This window comes from Triplophysa rosa, linkage group LG10 (assembly GCF_024868665.1).
Source record: "Triplophysa rosa linkage group LG10, Trosa_1v2, whole genome shotgun sequence".
NCBI lineage: Eukaryota > Metazoa > Chordata > Actinopteri > Cypriniformes > Nemacheilidae > Triplophysa > Triplophysa rosa.
The window spans coordinates 16,852,763-16,878,150 of record NC_079899.1 but is presented as its reverse complement, the minus strand read 5'-3'; the positions used below and the strand labels follow the sequence as shown (position 1 = coordinate 16,878,150).

The window sequence follows — 25,388 nt, the reverse complement described above, 5'->3', positions numbered from 1 at the left end:
TGATTATTGTTCAGATGTGTTTTCCTTCCAAATGTGGCACGATAAACGATTTTAGCTTCCCCATTAAGGTTTGATGCTGCCAAGGCGACATGAAAAATAAACAGCACGCTACAAACCTGGCTTTGCCTAGTTCTAGCTTGTTATTTCCAGAATCGTTTTTTTCCCCAAAATCATTCAGTTAGTTCATATGTGTTTGTACTAGCTTTATTTTGTTAAAGGGATAGTTCACAAAAAAATGAAATTCTGTCATCATTTACTCTGTTGTCATTTTAAACCTGTATGACTTTCTTTCTTTCGCAAAACACAAAAGAAGATATTTCGAAGAATGTTAGTAACCGAACGGTGGTGGTACCCATTCACTTCTATAGTATAGGCACAAAACCAATGCAAGTCAATGGGTACCGCTGTTGTACGGTTACCAACATTATTCAAATTATCTTCTTTTGTGTTATGCAGAAGAAAGTCATACATGTTTTAAATGACAAGAGGGTGAGTAAATTATGGCAGAATTTGAACTATAACGTTAAGTTTGCTTTCTATCCGTGTTTGCTCCTTAAAATGAAAGAAATCCCAGATCTCAGCCTAATTCTTGAACAACGGGTTTGAACCTTTTTTGTCTTTGTAACTGTAGGTTTAAAAACCTGACGAAACATGCTGGAGGGCATTGCAATCACTATCTTCACTTTTCCCCCTTTTTTGTCTCAAAAAGCTCTTTGTCTTGAGCACCTTGAAATTTTGCATGTTCCTATCTGCAGACAGACTCATGCTGCAAGAATGCGCCAAGAGAAATGACCCAATAACAGAGATCAAGCATAAACCGATGACTCATTCACACCTTCTAGTTCATCATATGAACTCATTTGTATTTTGTATGTCTGCCGACATGATTCGTTTATGAGCCGTGATTTACGAAAGCTTTCTAATAAGACCTGAGCAACCAGTTTTTTGCTGAGCAGTTTCTTTGAATACAGGATGTTATCCTCATTGTGAGTGCAAAGGCAAATTACTTCAATATGATTCATGCACCTGCTTTTATAGCATTAATAAAGGCTCAGATCTGAAAGTTATTATCTGTAACCTCAGAGGAGGATAGATGATACTGTTCATGAGTTTCTGCTCTTTTTATTGATATGGGAAATATAGGGCTGCCCAGTGATGCACCTTTTATTGTCTGGTGTAGGCTGACAGTGATATTAAATAAATACAGAAGGTGTGATGCTTTGATTTTGTTATCACTGCTTTTGATCATTTTATGGTTTGTTTCAGATGCTTTTGCCACTGTAAATCATTTATGGCTCTTTGTTGCAGTTCGTTGACTATTAAAAATATCTCTACTGTGGTATTGCAAATACTTAATTGATCTCCTTATCACACATAATTTTTAGTCGTTTTTTATGTGTTTATAAGGTTTCAGAAAAGCGTGACAAGCACTGGGACAGGCTGTCGACAGTCAAGCTTAGTGGGGTTGAATGCTCATGGTGAGATGTTACAACCAGCCCAGGCACATCTGACAGAAATTTGATTGAATAAAGTTTCTGGCATAAAATTTGAAGGTTTGATCTTTCCTCCTTTTAAAGGTTCAGAAAATAACAGAGATTATGGATGTTATACTAATCATGAAAAGACTTCCATGTAGGTCTAATGATCTTTTGTTGCGTTAAGGTTTGATGGATTTACAACATGCTTTTTCTGTGTTTGTTTCAGTCTGGTACTGTCATGCTGCTTTTTTTTTGCATACCATTCATTTGCATTTTGAATTTTAATACTGCTGCATAAAGCAATAACGTATTTTAATATTGTCTTATTTTTAATGTGCATGCTACGTAAAGAATACAGTTGACCCAAACTAAATAAAAGAAAGACATTGAATAATGTTTTATACATTTTTGCCAACCCCAGCGCATGATAGACGGTACCATTTCATGGAATTTAGGGACGATTTACACAAACCTGAGAGAATAGTTGAGCCAAATTTGTCTGTCAAAGAACAAATAATTCAGTTTTGACAAAATGTGCAGTTACTTTGTTTTGTCTTTTCACAGCTGCGTAGTTTGCACTGAATCTGTTATACTGTGAATCTAGTATATAAACCCACATACTGAGGGGAAACTGTTCATCACTGCATGATCCCATCCTAAACATTCAAAAAGACACATAATCCCAGATTGGAACATCAAGGACAACACTGGAAAACGTGTTGACAGGAAAGATATAGGAATTATAGTTGAAGGGTTAGGAGCTCAAACATACATTCAACATGATTCAGACCACTTGGGCAATTTCAGTGTTATGGACGTGACATTTGCAGTCAAAACTAGAAATATACCCTCTAAGGCCCGGTTTCACAGACAAGGTTTAAGGCTAGTCTCAGACTAAAAGGAATGTGTGACCTGTTTTAACTGAATATAACTTGCCCAGAAATATCTTAAAATATATCAGTGCCATTGTTTTGTCTCAAGATGCACACCAGTAATGTATTCTTCTAAGGCATATAAAAGCGACAAAAATATCTTAATTCAACTAAGGCATTGTTGGCATAGTCCTGGCTTAAACTAAACCTTGTCTGTGAAACCGGGCCTAGGAGTATGTATTTATACCAGTATATTTAAGATGAGTATTAGAATGCTGTGTTCTTTATCACAGCAAATATTAGACTTGTGTAACATGCATTACTGCATTCATTTTTGTATACTGTGAAATAAAGACACCACTTTTACCACAAAAATGACATTTATTGACTTACAACATTTCTTATGTGATAATGCATAAAGGCATAAAAATAGATTGTAAACATGTAAACATTATTTATTTTGTAAATATATATTTTTATTTTGTAAAATTAAAATTAGAAATGTATAAAACACAATAATTTTAAAATGATATAATATACATTGTTTATAATAAAAAACTACATTGTTAGATCTATACAATATATCATTGAAAAAAACATTATTTGTAACTGACATTGGTCCTGTAAATTTTTCCTGAACTGGAGTCATCCTCCTGGACTGAAGTCTTCTTCCTTGCAGTAAAAGACAAGGAAGGACAGACTCATTATATTCAGTGATATTTAATCTCGTTTATTACACAGACTACCGGTATTTAATGCTGCTCAAATGTGCAGTAACTGTATTTACACCACAACTCCATAATGTTATAAGATTAATGTAATTTTAAATGCACGTGTATACATTATGAAAAGATAAAAGATAAAAAAAGACAAAAACAAAATTCAAGGCTGATTCACTGTCAAATAATAGAATATGTTAAAAATTGTTTAGCAATTCTTACAGTTCATTCTTATTGACTATAAAGACAAATAGTTCATGGGTGATATTGCTGTGGGATCAAACTGGGAATAAACAAAACTTAAAAACTCATAACTGAAAAAGTAAATGACTGCAGTTATAATCTCGTGTTATAATGAATGAAGTTGACTGCATTAAACTTCCATTATAATAAATGAATCTGACTTGCATCGTATCTGCAACCTGTTGTTTTTATAAGCAAGCGGTGACTCATCTAAACTTCTGATTGGCCATTACGTTCATGCGCCGAGACTATGACAGGTTGTAAGGCTCACCGCTGTAAATAACACATGTAAAATAAATATGCACAGTGATCTGATGTAATAAGACACTTTATTCACATTTCATTTTAATCGTAACAGTTGTAACACTTTTAGTTGTATTATTCATGGGCCAAAAAATGCCTTTTATGTTGAATTTTGAGGACATTTTTTGCACAAAGCCCCCGTTATTCTCAGACATGGGTTGCTGCAGCAACCTGCTGTATACAGGCTCTACAGTAAGGATTTGATCATTTTACAGTAATAATGCTGTAAAAACTACAGAAATTTGTTACAGTGTACATATCACGATAGATGGGTCACGATACAATATATTGCTATGTATTTCGATACGATACACATTTGTGATATATTGCAATACTTTAAATAGAAAATGTAAAAAGTAGAGCTAGAAATACAACACTCTGAGCACCACCGGGGGTTTTCTGTAAGCATAAGTGTAAAAACATCCCTTACCTCTGCAGAGTGGCCATGATGTGCGATGCATGGACCTTTAGATCAAAGCTTTGGGTTCTCAAACTGTGGATTGCGCCCCTCAAGTGGGTAGCACAGGGGAATAAGGTGGCTCACGCAAGTCACTTGGCTGTTGTGGTGCATTACAGTTAAAACAATGAACATGGGCAGTATAAAACCTCTGGTTCATCCGTGCTGTAAATGCGCTGGTGTCACATCCGTGAAAGCACAATAAATGTCATTGTTACTTTTTGGAATAACCTTTTTGTCTAATGCACTGCAGTAGCCAAGCGACTTGGTGGGTCATGACTTGCGAAGCTTCCAAACAGTATTTATTTTTCTCATTACGCCATGACTTATTTTTAAAGCCATAGCACACCCCCACATCAGCTCTGAGAACTCGAAGTGTTCTTATATTTTTCGCCCTGCTCGTTTCCGCTTACTTTTGGCCGTATGCATATGACATGATTTTAAAAAATGTATCAATAGTAGAGATATCACTATTGATTCACTATCGAAATTATTTTTTTTTTTTATATTTTTGCACAGCCCTACTTAGTAAGGTGAGGTGTAATGGCTTTCTTTAAAACCTGTAAGTGACATTACCAATAAACAAGCAGGATAATATTACCGTCAACAGTAAAATGATTGATTTCTTGTTTTAAAAAAAAGGTGTCAAACCGACTAGACCACATTGCTTTAAAACCACAATCATATTTTTACAGGTTAAATTCTGAGTCTGTGGGTGTGTATTTCCAATTAACAGGTCCTGAAAGGTTACGGGAGCTTCAGGCGAGGCCTATGTGCTGTTTCTACTTAAAACTCCAGCGCTGTTTACTGGTAGAGCACCAAACATGGAAGCCATGACTGCTCTTTAGAAACCCAGAAGAGCTCTTTAGTAGGAATCAAACGTCTCATAGTTATCCAGTGATTTGAAGGCATCTGTTATGATTTTAGCTGTGCATTATTGCTGGTTTATAAAATATATTTTGATCTAGGACTAGGTCACAAATTCACTTTTTAACACACCTGCCAATGGTGTGGTATCTTGCACAATTTTTTTTACTTATTCACCAAAGCCAATTTATTCTCACATTTGCAGCGTAATAAGTGTTAAGTGTCATTGGGATCACAACCAATGATCATAACCTCACCCAAGAAACTTCATTTGAAACTTTTCATTCTGGATTCCAGAGTATTGCACCTTATTATGACATAAATAAGAAAGTCAAACTGTAGTCAGCTTCATCTATTGGCTTGGTTAAACAAACACAAGAACGTTTACAGAACGTTTACAGTCTGTTTGTTTACCATGTGTGTCTGTGCCATCATGCTGCAGACAGATCGTGTCAGCTGGCATCTTGCCATGGACTCCACACATCCGGTATCCTGAATTTAAATTAACGTACTGGAAGCATTCGCTCTGTAAGCAAACTTTATACTTTTCTGTGTTTAATGGGTGTAGCACAGTGGCGACATCACTATATCGCCAATCTTCTACTGAACTTAAAGGGATAGTTCACACAAAAATTCTGTCATCATTTACTCACCCTCAAGTTGTTCCAAACTGTATAAAGGACTTCGTTCTGCTAAACACAAAGAAAGATATTTGAAAAAATGTTAGCAATTTTCAGTTGTGGGGCAGAAAATATAGTCAATGGTGCCCCAGAACTGTTTGCTTTTCTAAATTCTTCAAAATATCTCATTTTGTGTTCATTCAGAATTAAAAAATATACAATCATTTTTCTACTGTGGTAGTGAATGATGTCCCAAAACTGAAAATGGCAAACATTCTTCCAAATATCTTTCTTTGTGTTCAACAGAAGAAAGAAATTTATACAGATTTTGAACAACTTGAGGGTGAGTAAATGATGACAGAATTTTCATTTTTGGGTGAACTGTTCCTTTAAGTCTCTGTGTTAATAAATAAAGAATTCACAGGACAAAAAAACTATATTGAGTTGCAGTCATGTGGATTGCATGATTCAGTGGATTTATTTGTTGAACATATAACATTGATAAGATTACAACTGTGTTGTACTATATTTTTTACTGTATCAGATAAGCATAGTAATTATAAATATTAAGATTAACAAAAAAACAACTGGCAGCTGTTGAAACAAAATGTGTTACAACATTCTCCGGCCTCTCGGTACTGACCCTGTTGCACAATATTACTTTATACACAAAGGTCAAAAAGAGCCGACATTGGTTTATATAAACTTGTTTCAGCTTTAACCAGAACAGAATACACATTTTCTAAGATGAAGGCCATCATGAACATAAAAGGTGGACCTTGTACACAAAGGAATTAGGTGTTTTTGTGAGTTCACCAGTGCACAAAACCCTTATGCACACATGACCGGGACACACACACACAGTTCACGTGAACTCTTATTCAAGGACACGGAGGTCAGCGGTGATTTTTTTAAGTGTGGCAGGATAGTGATTTTATCATTGTTTTATTTATTGTTGTAGGGGGGTCTTGTTGTCAGCATGTGAATGTAGGTCAGGATTTCAGTGTTATGTAAAAGTGGGCGTGAGCTAATGTCTCAGTCTGATCAGTCTCCGATGTGGATCTTTGTTCTAGCCGAAAGCACCGACAAATATTTGCTTTAATGAAGTACTCTGACCTATCTAAATGTGTTTTTTTTTAGTAAATGAAAGCGTAAAGCTCAGTGATTATTGTAGATTTACAGTCTAAGCCACTTAAGTTACATTGTGGCACTTAAAAGCTGTAGACTGTTTATAAGTGATGCAAGTTAAAAACCTGGTCTGACATCTTAATTTAGGTTCTATGTACACTTTAAAACCTCAAGATTAAGAATAAGACTAGTTTTACAGTAAACAATAACTAAGTACCAGAACCACTGTTTGTCTGTTCTTTGTTCTCCATCTTTTTTACTGGTGATATGAAAAAGGTTATATAGAAAAAGAAATTGAGGAGAAATATGCGGCAAGCCTTCATCACTTTAAGGGGTTGTCACAGTGTCATTGGTTAAAATTGACATAAAAATAAGTTTACATTATTTTAGATTCATAATGTCTGTATGACCAAGAAACGAGAGAATGGTGAAAGTATTGCTGCTTAATTGAATGGATAGCGCACATGGACTAATACAGATCCGGTATGAATAAACCTGCACAGAATCTGCAGTATAAATTAAATGTTTAAATCTCATTTTACAATGCAGATTTTTTGAAAGAAATTTGACAGAAGTGCCCATTTCATGTGGGAGTGTTGGTTTAGGCTTTGAAGCTTTCTGTAACCTCCACATCCCTGAGATCATGCTCACTAGTAACACGCACATGCCAGATCATGTATTTCTAATTTGGGCTAGAGGGCACTAACAGTCAAAAAGGAAACTGCAGTTTAACCCTTTTTCAGTTTTGAGCCCGAGCAAAGCAGATGAGTGCCAATAACAACATGAAGGATTTTTAAAATAAAAATATTAAAATATCCCATTTTACAGTCAAGAGCTATCTGTTTCAAAACTTTAACAGTGAGCTTGAGGTCTTGGATTAGGCAACTCGGACATCAACACATTCAACGTAACACATCAAGTATGAACACTGGATTGTGGACACAACCACTTACATGCTTGCAGGCAGAAGATTTTTCTCCTGTGCAAACTTCTCTGAGCTCTTAGTTAGAATTCCAGACCTGTCAGAGACAATTTTTATCATTTTCACATTAGTGGTTTTCAGTTTCTTAAGTGTAATTGTGAATTTTCCTTTAAAAAAAATCCAGCACAGCTACTTTCACTTCAACTGATGTAAAATGAAATTTCTCATGTTATTGAAATGTATTTAAAAAAAACTAATAGATGTCAGACATCTGAAATAATGTTTGCCTGTTCAATTTGTTTGTTTCAGATTTCATCAGATTTGTATTTGCTTTAACACAGTTGTGATATTTCCTGAAGCGTTTTCTGGACCAGTAGTACAAAACAATAAACTGAGGGAAAAACAGGACTTTTTTCTGCAGGCGAACTGAATGCAAAGTGAACAGAGCCTTGTGCAAAGCTGTCTCAGACTGCTCCCTGGTGGCCATGTGATAAAAATGCACAAATGACACAACATTAGGCAGTCGTGGCCTAATGGTTAGAGGAACGGACTCGTGACCAGAAGGTTGCCGGTTGGATTCCCAGGGCCGGCGGGTAACAACTGAGGTGCCCTTGAGCAAGGCACCTTACCCCTACTTGCTCCCCGGGTGCTGCAGTGATAGCTGCCCACTGCTCCGAGTGTATGTGTGTTCACCACTTGCTGTGCATGTGTTCACTACTCTCTGGATGAGTAAAAAGCAGAGGTCACATTTCGGGTATGGGTCACCATACCTAACAAATAGGTCACTTTCACTTTAAAGACCCCATTGACACCATTATAAGATGTTGGCTAGAGCTCTTTATTTTACACTTGGATGCTAAAACACTTTTATTGCTGTGGAGTGCTAAAAACCAATTAGAGTTATCAAGATAAAGACTATGTTTAATAATATTATTCTAAACCTGACATGACACCACATACCACATTCTTATGCAATATGTATCACGCTATGCAATAGATTCACAGTGGATTTCATGTAGCACATTATGTTCATTTTATTATCTTATAAGAATTTGAATTAAGAATTGCACCACAGTGTACATTTATATATATCTTCGCTGTCCTTTCCAAACCTTGGATGTGAAAATTCAGAATATGGAAAAACACTGTACTTTTTCGTTTAATAAATACTTTGTTGCAAAGTTGACAAGCACTTTTTAAAACTTTTTATCCGTTAGATATTTGCAAAACCCAGCAGCAAACTTAAAGGGTGACTAATAATAATGATTTATGGCAAAAAATAAAAATTACAAAATATGGAGATACTAGGTTTCAAGGTAAGCAGCGATATGTACATTGTGGTGTGACCTGGTACACAATAAACATGGGGATTTTCTTGACTGGTTTCATAATATGCCACTTTTTATTTTTTATGCTTTGTGCTCTAAGAGAATGTTATGGTGAAGGATCTTCAAAGTTCAATGAAAAGCTCTTTGGAATGGTCTTGCAAGACAACACAGCTCCCTTGTGGTCTTCGGCATGGATCCGTTTCTTCTCTTTTGCAAAGTGGGGCATCGTTCTTCATCCAAACTACAATAACAATTGATACTCTGTTCTGCAGGAGTTTTGATCAGATGAGCATCCAAACGGAGGACTGTTTTATGACCGATACCTGCCCCACCCCTGTCCGTTCTCGTACTAATTCAACCATCAGCCTGGATCTTGCTTCGCTTCCAGATTCATCCTTTCCCACTCGCAAGCAAAGGAAGGTAAGCACAAATGGTTCCATTGACTTGGCTCAGAAGTGCTGCTGTTTTTATTGATTTAACTTTAAAGTTGTGGCCCCTGTCTTTGTCTTCACATCCTAATATGAATTAATTTCATGGAACTGATATGAAGTTTTTCTATCATATCCTGCAAAATCAGTTATTAAATCTTCATCACATTACTACAGCTAAATGTACTGTAAGGAGGAGGAAATTGACTGCATTATGTATGCTGAGACTAGTTGACTTTAGCCAACGGCAGCTGCTCCTCTGCTTTCATCAGTGGCTCAGATTACAGCAGTCACATATCCCTGCACAATGAGACAAACACAGACGATTCTTGTCTGAAATGTTTTCAGCATTTTGTCGTTCTGCACAGAGAGGAATAGAGAGAGATGTTTGTCCCGTGTTCTAACTGCTGTGGTTTTGTATTTCAAACACCAATTTCAAAGTTTTATTGTGAATTGTGAAATTGTATAAAAACATAAAATCGTAATATAATATGTTTGTTATTGCTCAAGTGAACACAAAAAAATATTTATCATTGTCAAAGTTATTGTAAAATATTTGTTTGAAATAATGGAATTCCATTGAGATCAGTAGTTTTATATAATTGAAAACTGATGAAAGTATGAAATAGCGAGCCTTAAGGTCAGTTTATGGTTCTGCGTAGGACCTACGCCGTAACATACGTTTTATAAGGTGATTCATACAGTATTAAATACAATTCCCTTACTGTGTGTCAGTTTTAAAGGAATGCCCCTAGTAAGCCAATAGAGGGCAGCAAAGACAATGTTTGAGTTTGAAGGTTCATTGTTGCAGTGCAGATCAAAAGAAGAACAAAATATAGTTTCCCCAAAAACTCTGTGGCAGACATTAAACAAACTATGTTTAAGACAGCACAGTATATACAGCAAAAAGTACATTACAGTACGCCGCCATACATACACATGCACCTTTTTGTTTCTGTGGTAATCCATGTACTCTGCATACAGTCCGGTTACTCATTACCTAAACAATAGGAATGAAATATTGTCTGTTTGTTGTGGAAAGATTTTTGTAACATGATCTTAGATTATGATTGGACTGGTCAATTTGACATATAAAGTTGAGAGACGTCAAAGTTACATAACAGTAAAGTCAAACATATTGTCTGAGAACTGGCCTTATGTTGCCAATGACAAAGAGAGACTTAAAGAATGTCTCCCTCTATGAGAAACCTCTATGAAATGCCTGTGCTCTTGAAAAACTATTTTTAGAGTATTATCTAAAAGTCAGCTTTTGGTAAAGGTACTTTACCTTTAGCAGATAATTCAAAGTAATACTGTATATGCATTATAAAATAAAAAGCCCTACTGAGCAATCTCCTCTTTTCTGTTGTACTCCTGGCTTAAAGGGATAGTTCACCCGAAAATCATCATTTACTCACCCTCATGTCATTTCAAACCTGTATGACCTTCTGTCTTCTGCAGAACACAAAGAACATCTTTTGAAGAATATTGGTAACCAAACAACATTGGTCCCCATTCATTTCCATTGTATGGACACGGAACCTCTGAGACATTTCTTAAAATTACTTCTTTTGTGCTACACAGAAGAGAGTCATATACAGGTTCTGAGTGGCATGAGGGTGAATAAATGATGTCAGAATATTTATTTTTGGGTGAAATGTTCCTTTATGGTCTCAGTGGGATCACAAGACCTCTCAATTTTATGGGTCAAATTGGACCCATATGGCTTGGATCTCATTCTGCTTTAGCAAAACAGTAAACACGTCTAAATCATTGGCCTGCCGCCAATGACATTTGGAAAACTTAGAAGGGAAATTTGGGGAGAGATCAAACACAGATTCCTATGCAACAGACAACAGAAGCAAATAAGATCTGGAGCTACAAAGCCTGGACACTTCACTTTGTAGTGTATGTGCCTCAAATTATACAATAGTTTCAAAGCATTGCCTTTTATTTATGACTGCAGATGATCAATTAATAATTGTCTCAGGCCAAACCCTAACCAAATATGACAAAATCTGTAGTGGTATGACAAGGACACCTGTACATCGTATGACTAACTAATGGTGAAATATGGAATAAATACAGAATCACAAAGTATTTGACTAAATCTGAGTCTATAGAAATACACAGAAACTAGTATGTTATGTGGGATAAATGTTTGTTGCCATACTGCATCAAAGTCAAAACGTGCATCACAAATCGCGCACTTATGCACTATTCTATGCCATTTTGTAGAAAAATAGTGTGAGTAGTGCTTTTCACATTGAAAATTCTTTAAAAAAGAAGTCGAGCAAAACTCTCCTGCAGAGTGATAACGCTTCAATCTGATGACGAGTAAAGTATTGCTGGGCAAAACAGATGAAACTACATTAAATGTATACTGCACAAATAGATTTTTATTCACACGCATTGTGCCGTGCGATTGACGTCATTTGACGTCAAAAGTCTATGGGTTTTTTGGTAAATCGCCCGAAATAAGGTCTGTGGTAAACAAAACCTCTAAATGTCACTATATTTCACGTTTTATTCTATGACATAAAACACACCAATTATAACCCGCTAATTTTTTAAAGCCTTGTTGTGTCTTAAAAATGGCGGTTGCTAACAAGTTGCAAACACAGCTACTACTTCCTTTGGCGGGCACGTTAGACGTCATCGTGCATAAAGCTCACAAATATTGCAACATGGGCACAAATCTCTTAAAACGTAGATGCGGATTCATTCACGAGTAATTACTTATTAGGGAACACATTTTTAATAAAGTTTGAAAGAGTTGTCGGAGGTTTGGTAGTGGTGATGTTGATATCGAGCGACCTTAAGTGAAGTCTGTTTATAGCATCGTGTTAGCGTTTTACTTCTGCTCATTGTATTTCGGCTTCAAATGTAACACATGTTGTGTTAATTTGTAAAGATTATCTTGATAGACAAAACGTGTAAACATCATAAACCTTTGTTAATCACAGATCTTATTTTTTGCGATCTTCCAAAAGTCTATGGGAAAAATGCATAGGCTTTCGGTCGAGTCGAGGGAACCACTGCAGCGCTAACTTCCGGGTTGGCCTACAAAAACACGTCATCTCTGTGGCTGCCTATTCCATTTGGGACAATAATACTCTTCTAAAATTCATACACTACATGGTTAAGTGCATAGTGTATAGTATGTAATTTTGGACACAACTAAAGTAATTGTTCTTTGCAGGGCATAGAGAAAAACGTAATGCAGTTTCCTAGGAAACCGTGGCGCAAACATACAACACAGTGAGTGTTTTCAGTGGCACAAGTAACACCACGTTTTCGGGCTTACTTCCCTGCACAATAATGAAAGGCAAATTTGACATTATGTACAAATAATATAAAAGAACTATACAACGTATAGACTATTGACAAATAACATGTAGTAGACTATAAAAAACAAGCCATTTTTATAATAATGCAACTTATTGGATCAGTTGTCATTTTGTTTGTGAGTGTACTTCTTAAATTAAATTAAAATAATTTTTTTTAATGTAAATTAAAATTTAATTTGTGATAGTAATAAATACATAAAGATACAAAAGTTAAATAACTCAGTAAAAAACAATAGAAAAAGTGGTGAGTCTTACGATTGATAAAATCACTAAATAGTGCTTATCATTAGGTTACTTATCGTTAATAATAATACTTAAGTGTTTTGTTAGTATTTATCAATGTCCAGAGGTCTGTAACGTTAGTTGGAGTTCTGCTGGAGAGAGGAAGGGTGTGGCATTGCTTCTGTTCGGTCTCAATACATTCACTATGAATGAATTTGTTTAACTTTGCCAGTTACACAACAGCTCTAACGTGAGCAGGCTTACATGTGGCCTAACCTGCAATAGCTCTGGATAGGTGCCACCAAAGTAAACAAAACATGATTTCAACTTCTTCGAAAAGTTTGTCATTTTTCTGCCAACTGCAGTCCCGGGCTGAGCAGCGCGCGCTTGAATGAGCAGGACTGAATATCGACGGAACACAAGGAAAGTAGTGGATTAATAACATGTAGGCTGAATGTTTCCTTTCGGGGAATGTTTTTATTGCGGATACGTTTGGACGCTTGCAGTGATTTCTGCGATCTGAATCTAGTATTTATGTGAAAAAAAAACAAGCACGTTTCTCATCTCGGTTCACAGCTGGAGTAAAATGGTAAGGATGCTTTTCTTTAAAAGCGAATAAATGTTACAAGGAAAGTATTTGGGTTGTTTATGTGCTGGTAGAAAGTTTTTAGGGTACGTTTTAAAACATGCATTGACAGCCTACATAGAAAGCGTTTGTGGTCCTAAAAAATGCGGACTGACTTTTGGCGCGTGCTAAGCTGTGTCGTAACGCGCTGTTTAGGTCCTAAAATGTTATCTAGGTAGTAAGCACACTAGGTATTGACACATATTTAGGTGCGATGGACATATGCGGTGCTGCGCAGGACGACCGGCGCTTGACATTAAGGTATCGCGCGAACCGAGCTTGACCTGAAAGGCTCTCGCGATACCTGATGTCATACTCCGATCGGTTTGCGCAGCGCTGCATGGAGTCAAACACCTCTCGCCTCAGTTTGAGAGTTTGTGAGGGGTGGAGATACAGCGACAGGGAGGGACATGCTTCAGAGAAAGCAGATCTGTTCTGAACCCGTTCTGTAGAGGAAGAGATCATCTATTATTAACGGGGAATTGGCCAGGTATGAGGTTAGTCATATCACCTCGGGTGCTCGTGGTTTATATGCAGATTTTTATTGCGTATAATTGCAGCAGTGGGTGTTTTGAATGTACGGTACTGTCAACGTGGCGGTACTAATGTCTCATTTAGTGGATTAACGTTATGTGTAAATAGTTTTTTGATAACCTTACAAATGTATATGGATACATATAGAGCAATAATTCTGTAGTAGTTACTATAGTTAATGTGCTGAAAGGATATTATTGTGGCATCGTGTAAGACGCGTTTATTTTAAATGTTTGGTGACAGAATTTGTTCTGTAACTGTTGCAACTGTGTTTTTCATACGTAATAGTACTATAGTAATTGGATAGTACTGTGGTAAATATTTGTAATGGTTTAATGGTTGTACCGTTATAGTAATGTGTTATTAGGGTGCTGTACTGACTTGCACGTTCTGTTGAGGTGTGTTTCCTCTTGTTCTCGGTGACTGTATGTCCTGTCCTGTTGCACATCACTCGTTTTCTCAGTAGGTGCCAAGCCTGGGTTGGTCTAATGTTCGGTTAGATTATGAAGAGGATGTTTTAGGGCTTGTTTCGAGTTGTTGAGACATTTTGAATAATACCTTATGATTATGTGATTATTGTATGATTAATGTTACATACTGTAATCAAGGTTATGCATTTATGTAAATACAATACAAACGTGAATTATTCAACTTTAATGAACTTTAAGTAAGGTACAAGAAAGAAAAACACTCCACAAGTTTGTGAGTTTTTTTGGACTTCAAGTTGTTAGAAGTAAGATGATACATCAGTAGTGCATGCCTAAAGCAAAATACTGAAGTCATTTCAAGAATGACCATATTTCATGTATTGTCTTCTGGTGTTACTTTAACAAAGTTATTACTTAAGCAGTTGGAGAAGCTAATATCATATGACCAAGACAAGATTTCAGTCTGATGGTGTGTGACATAAAATCTCATCAGAGTGTGCAGAAATGCAGAAATTACTTAATGCAGAAATGCGTATGTTCATATGTGACCCTGGACAACAAAACCAGTCTTATGGGTCAATTTTTCGAAATTGAGATTTTTACATAATCTGAAAGATGAATAAATAAACTTTCTATAGATATATGAGTTGTTAGAATAGGACAATATCTAGCTGAGATACAACCGTTTAAAACTCTGGAATCTGAGAGCGCAAAAAAATCAAAATATTGAGAAAATTGCCTTTGAAGTTGTTAATCAGGGGCACTGTGGCAGACCATCCACTCACAAAAATAAAGTTTTTATATATTTAAGGTAGGAAATTTACAAAATATCTTCATGGAACATGATCTTTACTTAATATCCTAATGATTTTTGGCATAAAAGAAAAATCGATAATTTTGACCCACACAATGTATTTTTGACTTTTACTAAAAATGTTCCCGTGCTACTTAAGACTGGTTTTGTGATCCAGGGTCACATATGTCAAATTCCACAAGCATCTCTTATCATCTTGACACTGAATTGCTTGTTATCGCAAGCAATTCTTTGTATAGCTACTTTACCAGTGCATTGCATTTTTTCCCACAGACTTTATCTAGTCGTCACTAAAGATTGTAGTTATGCACAAAACATAGCAACATTTACTGTATAGTATAAAACATATTTTTTCCCCTCTTTTTTGACAATTATTGCATAAAAACATATAAGAGACCATTATCAATGCATTAATAAGTGTTATCTTCGGCAGGAAGATATAATCTTTGATATAACAGTATGTTGCTATGCAACAGAAATAATAACTCTTTGTGCTACATAGTGAGGTTGTAATCCAATGTGACTTTTAGCATGGCTTTAATACTGTATATTGACCAATCAGCATCCAGAAATTATCCAGATTGTAATAATTAATCATTTATGCTCATGTATCTTGACACCTTCCTCACCTGTTTTTATCTCTTGCCCTGACAGAGTTCTGAGGAGAAGACTGGAATTTTGAACCGTATCTTTGGAGGTTTATCTCGGAGGAGAAAAAGCAGATCCACGTTGGACGACAAGGACGAAAATGTGTCGTCACAGACAAGCAGCCCGATCAAATCCACAGCATTAGATGAACCGAGACCCAGTGTTGTTCAAAACAGAGAGTTTGAGAATTCAGTGTTTTGGCCCGAGCAGAGACGAAGCCCCAGCACCTGTAGCGTAGCCTCCATTGTCGCTGACGGAGGAGATATCCCATTCGCTGACAGTGGCAGTAGTGGACGAGGTAGTGTGAGGGAGGTGGAAGTGGTCAAGGTCAGCAGAGTCGAGGCCTTCAGCGATGTGAAAACCGATCATCTGGTGACGGAGGCGGGCAAGAAGCTCCAGGTGTACCTAGAGGAGACAAGTTGTGACATCACAGACACAGCTCTGAAGAGATGTGCAGAAGACGCAACCCCTGATACTCCAAAGTCCTGTGCAGTCAGCGGGACAGAGATTAAAAAGACAGTTTTGAAACCAAGCATTCGAGGCAGCGGGAATTACACGGCGCTGGTTGGAGTGACCCTCGGATCGCATTCCAGAGGCTCACTGTCCTCTGACAGTCTAGCTGAAGAAGAATATTCAGATATTATGGGTAAGAAAAACAGTGGCAGGCGAAAATCGCGCAAACTAACCAGTAGCAATAATGAGGTTACCCCAGCCATAACCACTTCCCCTGAGGCACAGGAGAGGCATTATCCTCCGCCCTCACCTGGTCAAGTACACATAGCCGTGTGGGCGGAAACTCACCTGACAGAAGAAGAGAGCGAGAGCTCTATTACTGACTCACTCTCTCCTGTTGAACTCGCACAGGCCAGCCCAGCGGAGAGTCATTCTGCCACTGGTAGAGCTGCTGTTAACACTTCTGGTCCTTTTCAAGCGCCAGAGTCGCCAGCCACAGTCACCGTTCGGACGTTTGAGAAGTCAAAACCTGAGGCACCGCAGTCAGACATTCGAGAAAACGTGGTTTCTAATGATCCAATAGCTGAGAGCTATGAAGAAAAATGTAGAAGCTTGATATTGTCAGAGAGTGAGACTGTGTTCGCGAAAAAAGTGTACGTTAGTCCCCAGTCGAGCTTGGACGGGGAAGGAGCTGAATTTGAGTCCAGAAGTGAGACAGACTTGGATGTGACACCACATACCCAGCAGTTTAAGGTGGAAATGTGAGTAACTCTTGCACTATATCCTGTGTTGTGTGTTACTGGGCAGCGCTGTCTTTGTTTACCATTTACAGTGTGCAATATGATACTCAGTTTCCCATGAATTTCAGTATATGATGAACAATGACTCTTAGGTCTCTCCATAGATTGAGTTTACTGCATATGTGTTCAAAGGTCTGTGAAATTATGTGTTAAAGATTTAAGAAAGCTAATAAATGAACTGACCTTATTGTAATGCAAATTTGGCTTTTTTTGATAACTTTTTAGTGTTTTGAAACTCTAGGCCAGGTAAAAATGTTGATGTTGAAGTGTTTGTTTTAAAACACCTGTCTGTATGTAACGCAGTGTCTACACCGGACGCGACCGGCATGGCGTGACATGACAACCTGCAAGACGCACCGTGCCGCATCCAGTGTGGACAAAATTTAAAATTATAATGGGTTCTAATGCATTTCTAACGTCTTTTGTCGTGTCGTGTCGCATCGCGCCAGTCGTGTCCAGTGTAGACACGGTGTTACGTTTGATTCAGTATATTATCTCATTTAGTTATGATATCACTGGTCATGTAATGCTGTGTGTGAAGTGTATGTAATTATACTGTACTGTTATAGCAGGTGATCATTTTTCTATAACAGTTTTGTTTGTGCCTATGATTCAACCTTTACATAGAATTATTGTAATAAATAATTGATATGATGGCACGTAAGGCTTTGAGAGCAGCTTTAAAGAGTATCCAATAATAGTGTGTTTCTATGTGCCCCTGTAATGAGTAGCTTTATATGAGTAATTATAATGGTCTGTACAATTCGGTGATCATGTTTTATGTCATGCAAAAAAGTTTAAGGATCTGAAGCAGTTTGTTACGACGAACGTGATGGGACAGAAATGCAGCCAAACGTGTTTGTAAGAAAGGAATTTAAGCTGGTGAAGAGTAACTGTGCATATATACAGTACATGGGATGCGCTTTTTGATTATAATTATTAATTGTTTAATCATGTGAGGAATATGGTTATCTGAAAATTGTGCATTGATCCTTAGTTGTTTCTTAGCATTGCTGTTATATATGTTTTTGTCAACTTTTCACAGATTACCAAATCCCAAGATTCTCAATGTCAAGCAATCCCCCAAACAGACACACGAGCCGGTGAGAGAGGAAGCTGTATCCATGCTAAAAGAACCTCTGGAAAAGGACGTAGAGAGCCCCACTGTCCCTTCAACAGAGAACACAGAAGCTACAGACATTAAGGAGGAATCTGACTCCCTAAAAATGCCAAGTCTTAAAGGACCGTTAAATACTTTAAGCAGTCAGACGACCTCATCTAAGCCTTCCAGAAGTATGGACAGACAAGGCAGTGTGCCACATGGAGGAAATAAAGTTAAGGGACCTCCACCACAAGTTGTTCCTAAAACAAAATCGGTGATGTCTCGAATTAAAAACATTTCTGAGGCGAATAAAGAAGTGTCTACTGTAGGGAGGGTTTCACAGAAACAGACAGATCAAAAAGAGGTGAAGTCTCCAACAGCAAAGGAACAATCCGTTTCTTTTAATAAATCAGTTGATATTAATATAAGAGTTCAAAAGAAAACAGCACCACCGGTTTTGGAGAAACCAAAGAAAGTGGTTGAGGTTGTTACAGTATATTCTTTATCACCCAAATCTGAAGGTCAGATTTCACCTAAACTGAAGGTTTCACCTGAAGGAGGATCGATAAGCCCAAAGCAGAAGATCTCACCGACTAGATCAGTGGAAGAGAAAGATGTTGCGGATGGTTCTGTAACTCCAAAAACACATTCACCTACCAAAGAGCAGGTCAAGCTTTCGAATCTTAAAAGAGAAAGACGTCTAAAAAGTTCAACATCTGAGGACAAAGTTGATAAATCCCCATCCCCCCCACCTTCAACAAGAAATGTTGGTCCAGCTAAATTGAACATAGAATTCAGAGCATCTAAAGATATCCAAAAGTCAAAAACTCAGCCATCAGCTGCCAGTGAAAGAAGTCCGACATCAAAAAGCAGTTTTAATTTCTCAAAGAGTAAATCGATTGAGACAAAAGTCAAATCAAGCGACGCTGTAAGCAAAACCACAACGCGTGACAAAACCGAAGCCGCAGACTTTTCTGTTGAAAAGCAGAAGCCTGCAAATGAAACCCAGCTGAGTGGGCCAAAAAGCCCACGGAAATTCAAGACCGATGTGTCATCATCAGGAAGGAAATCACCTCGAGCGACACAACCAGGTTTTTTCAAACAGATTTCAAGTGCGGAAGTTACCCATGGAGAAAGTGAGTCACGTCAGCCATCATCACCACCACCACCACCACCTACCAAGTCAGAGAAAAATGAGTCATCTCCCTTTCCAGGTCCTGTCGGTGATGGCAAACCATCCACTGGGGTCAGGAGCCCATCATCAGAACCCAAACTAAAAAGTCCAGTTAAGGAGGTTGTTGATACTCTAAGTCCCACTAAAACCAAACCCAGGAGAGATTTTAGGAAAGCAGAGCAAACTATAACTTCAGAACCAAAAATAGACAAAAACAAAAATTTGTCTATTTCACCCAAAGCCTCTCTGAAATCTGAAAGTGGTGAATTGGAAAATACTAAGAAACAGCCAAAAGCTACCGCTGAAATGAAGACTGAAGTCACTTTGCAAGTGGCACCTATGAAAGATGATTTACAATCCCTAAAACCACAGAAGGAATCAAATGCGCAGGCTTCATCAAACCCAGATGCCCAAGTAGTAGATAAAAGCGAAAAGGAGACAAATTTGTTCATTACACCCAAAGCCTCTTTGAAATCTGAAATTGGTGCATTGGAAAAAACTCAAAAACAACCAAAAGAACCCTCTGAAACAAAGATTGAAAAATCTAGTGCTGCTGAGACCAAAGTCACTTTGCAAGTGTCACCTTTAGAAAACGATTTACAATCTGTAAAACAACTGAAAGAATCAAATCCACAAGTTTCATCAAACCGAGATACCCAAGCAGAAGATAAAAGTGAAACGCGGATAAATCTGTCCATTACACCCAAAGCCTCCCCTGAAAGTGAAAGTGGTGCATTAGAAAATACTGACAAACAACCCAAATCCACCCCTGAAAGTAAGGTTGAAAAATCTAGTACTGCTGAGACCAAAGTCACTTTGCAAGTGTCACCTTTAGAAAACGATTTACAATCTGTAAAACAACAGACAGAATCAGATCTACAGGCTTCATCAAACCCAGATGCCCAAGTAGTAGATAAAAGCGAAAAGGAGACAAATTTGTCCATTACACCCAAAGCCTCTTTGAAATCTGAAAGTAATGCATTGGGAAAAACTCAAAAACAACCAAAAGAGCCCTCTAAAACAAAGATTGAAAAATCTAGTGCTGCCGAGACCAAAGTCATTTCGCAAGGGTCACCTTTAGAAAATGATTTACAATCTGTAAAACAACTGAAAGAATCAAATCCACAAGTTTCATCAAACCGAGATACCCAAGCAGAAGATAAAAGTGAAACGAGGATAATTCTGTCCATTACACCCAAAGCCTCCCCTGAAAGTGAAAGTGGTGCATTAGAAAATACTGACAAACAACCCAAATCCACCCCTGAAAGTAAGGTTGAAAAATCTAGTACTGCTGAGACCAAAGTCACTTTGCAAGTGTCTCCTTTAGAAAACGATTTACAATCTGTAAAACAACTGAAAGAATCAAATCCACAAGTTTCATCAAACCGAGATACCCAAGCAGAAGATAAAAGTGAAACGAGGATAATTCTGTCCATTACACCCAAAGCCTCCCCTGAAAGTGAAAGTGGTGCATTAGAAAATACTGACAAACAACCCAAATCCACCCCTGAAAGTAAGGATGAAAAATCTAGTACTGCTGAGACCAAAGTCACTTTGCAAGTGTCACCTTTAGAAAACGATTTACAATCTGTAAAACAACAGACAGAATCAGATCTACGGGTTTCATCAAAACCAGATGCCCAAGTAGTAGATAAAAGCGAAAAGGAGACAAATTTGCCCATTACACCCAAAGCCTCTTTGAAATCTGAAAGTAATGCATTGGGAAAAACTCAAAAGCAACCAAAAGCGCCCTCTAAAACAAAGATTGAAAAATCTAGTGCTGCCGAGACCAAAGTAACTTTGCAAGTTGCACCTATAAACAATGATTTACAATCTATAAAACCACAGACAGAATCAGATCCACAGGTTTCATCAAACCCAGATGCCCATGCAGAATACAAAAGTGACAAGATTTCAAATTTGTCCATTACACCCAAAGCGTCTTTGAAATCTGAAAATGAAACCTACACATTGGAAAATACTCAAAAACAACCAAAAGCCACCGCTGAAAACAAGGGTGAAACATCTGGTGCTGCCGAAACCAAAGTCATGTCGCAAGTGTCACCTTTAGAAAATAATTTACAACCCATAAAACAACAGTCTGGGGATTATTCATGCCCAGATTCACAGGTTCCACCAAACCCAGATGCCCAAGTAGTACCAGATGTCCAATCAGGTCTTGTTAAAAATAAATCTCTTGTTGAGAAAAGCAAGGTTGAGTCTGAGAAAGAGAAGGAGAAATGTACCCTTGCGAAGAAAAAGACGGGTCATTACACAGCCGGTGATCTGAGCACTCAAGTTAGTGAGCAGTCCAGGTTTTTTCAGGAAAAAACCCTTGCAGTTATTTCAGAGAACTCATCTGAGACGATCCAGAAGATTGAGACCAAAGAACACAATGTGGAAAATGTTGTGAATTCCGATTTAAAAAAACTGACTAAAGCCGCAACTACAAAAATAGAGACCACAAGTAATAAAGAGGTTCAAAGCAAAGAAGAAAGTGTTCAACAGACAGTATCAAAGACGCAGTCAAACTTAGAGACAACTGTTCAGTTAGCTGACTCAAGTAAAACTTTGAACCCGGAGTGTGTCGAACAGAACGAAATGAATAAGTTGCCTGTAGCAGCTATAACAAATCCAATAGCTGTTTCTAAACCAGAACCAAGAGGTGACAAAACTTCAGAGCAGAAACCTCCACCACTTAAACTACCTGAAGAACAGTCTTCCAAACTAGACAAAAAGACCGAAGTCCAAATTAAAAATGTAGAATCCAACTTGAAAGTTAAGAACACTATGAAGAATACAGATAAAATGCCACTTGTTCATTCACAAATACTGAAACCACCAGCTGATCAAAGTCTACAACAATTTACCTCGCAGAATCTTCCGTTCGACCCCAAAAACCTCTCTAAAAATAACCATGCACCATCTAGTTGGTTAGATGTGGATCAGAGTTTTGAGAAGAAGAAAGTAGAGAGACGAATGGATTGTTCTGCGAGTGACGATAACCTGCTCGATACTTCTGACAATTTTGAAGCGTTCATTCGTAACATCAAGGAGCACTGCTCCCCTTTCACTCTGCCACCTAGAAAACATGGGCAGAACAAAATGCCATCACCCCCTTTTGCGATGCCGGCCATTAAAGAAGATCACTTCGAGAAGGTATTTGATCCAGAGCAATTCCAGTTTGGGACAAGAAAAACTGCAGGACCAAAAGACCCATCTCCAGCCATGATTATTAAAAAGAAAAACGATGAGGCAAAAAACAACCCACCATCCAGACGAACTGAAGATATGCTCCTTTACAAATCTCTCTCCTCTAGACGGGAGCAAGACACAACTGAAAAGGTTGTCGCGGAGGAGAAAAGTGATGGAGAAAACAAGAACAACACGGAAGGATCTGGAAAAGTCTCCTCAAGGTTGGAAAGAATGTCAATCATCTCAAACCTCAGGAACGTCTCAAGAACCCCAACTCAGACTGTCTCGGGAGAAAAGGACATCCCATTGTCCCAAGCTGTCACAACTCCAAAAGAAGGCATTGGTAATATGCCAGCTCAAGGCAATACAGAAATCGAAAATGGTGGTTCAGCGAAGAGCCCGTCAACACTCCCTCCCATTCCAAGCTTCTCAGAAGTCAAGCTGCCTGACTTTTTAGAGAAATACCTCAATAAAGGCAAAGCGAGCCAGCAAAAGCCTGACACCAGTTCTTTACCTGCATTGGATGTGAGTGCCACTTCGAATGCATTTAATGCGAACATGGGCCTGCAAGGAATGGCAGGATTAACATCTCCATCTAACAGCACTCAACAGCTTCCACTGCATACACCCACCAGCCTCTCACCAACACCTGTAAGGGTAAGTTTGATGTTGAAACAGTACAAACTTAACTTAAATAGTTTTCATTAAAGTGATTGCCTTAGCACAGATACTTTGACATATTAGCTCTGTTTTAAAATATAGGCAAAATTTTCTGATAAATCTAGTAAGCTTTTTTTAAATTCCTTTTATAATAATTCATTAAAGGTCCAGTGTGCAATTTGTTGGAGGATCTATTGACAGAAATGCAGTATAATGTACATACTGTAACTATGTCTTCAGAGGTGTTTAAACACCTTACATAATGAAGCGATATGTTTTTATCACCTTAGAATGAGCGATTTCTATCTACATACACCGCGGGTCCTCTGACAGTAAGGTTGTGAATTGCAGTACCTTTCTACAGTTTCTACAGTAGCCCTAAACAGACAAACTGCTCTACAGAGCGTGTTTTGTAAATACGTTATCTTCTTCAGCAAAGAAGCGAAAACGTGATGACATCTTAGTTATGTGTCAGCCACCGTAGTGCTTCGATTGGGAGGGGCCATTGGTTGCAATTCACAACCTTACCGCAAGATGCCGCTAAATTTCATAAACTGGACCTTTAAATTAATTAATCAATTGTTTATGTTTTATCATATTATTTGTATATACATTAATAAAACTGTAAATGGCTAATTGAATTAACAGCATGTGCTACACACACACACGTGTATAAAAGTTTTGCTTTGTAATATAGTCTCTGGAGGTTTGAAGACAAGTCTTGCTTAACCTTTCAGACTACTCAGGTTGTCTCTACCTGCCTGGTCTTTCATCTCTTTTGTGGAATTTTTGTTGGTCTTGTTCATGAGCCACAAGAGAAGAAGAACGTTAAACCCTCTGGGCTTCAGATCGTTTTTTATGTGGTGCTTTATTGTGTTTATAAAAACAGTAACCCACTTAAAACTAAAGGTCCAAGTCAGTCTCGTAGCATTTAAAGTGAAGTCATTTTTTTCTAATCGAAATGATGTTTGAATATGTTTTTGTTTTTTAGACACCATCTGTCAGAGGCTTTCACAAACGCCCTGGAAAGGTATTGCTAAATTATACATTTAAAAGTAACTAAGTATCTATATTTATATCTGTGTAATCTACATGCATTGAAAATTATAGTCATTTATAGTCAAATATGTTTATTTAGTATAGATTTTAGTAAACCTACTTGGTAGACTTTTTAGTATTGTTTTGAGTTTTATTGTAGTTTAATTAATTATAATAATGTTACTTTTTGTTTAGTTTTCAGCAATTTTGTTATGTGCTGTTGTAACTTTATTTTTTATTTACATTTACATTTAGTCATTTAGCCATTAGCATATTTTATCATTTATATGTTGCTATATACGTTTCAGTTCTAGTTTACTTTTTATTTATTTTCAGTTAATAATTTAAGTGACTCAGACTTATTTCAGTTTTTTGCTGAGGCAACATTTCAAATTTTTGTTTAGCTTCAGGCAGATATTTAATTTTAATTAACAGAAAGGTTTGAATAGTTTTAGTTTCAAACTTGAACTTTACTAACCTTGTCTATATTACCCATTGAGTTACAAGAACATGTTGCTTGTTGAATTCTGTTTGCAGATTGTGATATACCAGCAAGCTCAGTTTGGGGGTGAGGCATATGAGATATTCAGGGACATAGAGGATGCCACCTCGATGGAACTTTCTCCAGTCATTTCTTTGAAGGTCGTCAGAGGATGGTAAGAACTTTCACTCATCCTCTCTTCCTTTCAATAATGAAATCTTGCGTTGTGCAATAAGCTTAGTCATGTTTCCTGTATTTTCATTTTAGCTGGCTGCTGTATGAAAAACCAGGCTTCCAGGGTCGATCCATCGCTCTAGAGGAAGGGCCAACAGAATTAGTCAATGAGTGGGTGGAGTCAGAGCCCAGTGGGGAAGTGGGGCCAAATGGCTTGCCACTCCCAACCACACCCATGGTTATCGGCTCCATTAGACTGGCATTGAGGGTGAGTCATCAACATCATGCTGGATTAATTCAGGACAGCAAGTCACATGCATTAACA

At 37.6% G+C, this 25,388-nt stretch overlaps 1 protein-coding gene across 2 annotated transcripts in view; it reads left to right on the top strand.

The window, feature by feature from the left end:
* crybg1a (crystallin beta-gamma domain containing 1a) overlaps positions 1-25,388 on the top strand; it is a 42,521-nt gene that overhangs the window by 7,071 nt on the left and 10,062 nt on the right. The window contains exons 2-7 of one of the 2 annotated variants that reach the window (XM_057343374.1): positions 9,210-9,357; positions 15,993-17,200; positions 18,285-23,367; positions 24,362-24,400; positions 24,946-25,064; positions 25,157-25,331. In XM_057343374.1, the coding sequence (XP_057199357.1) occupies positions 9,210-9,357; positions 15,993-17,200; positions 18,285-23,367; positions 24,362-24,400; positions 24,946-25,064; positions 25,157-25,331 (6,772 nt within the window). Of the gene's footprint in view, positions 1-9,209; positions 9,358-13,202; positions 13,527-15,992; positions 17,201-18,284; positions 23,368-24,361; positions 24,401-24,945; positions 25,065-25,156; positions 25,332-25,388 lie in introns of those variants that run through there. The other variant, XM_057343375.1, reaches the window with a different exon arrangement.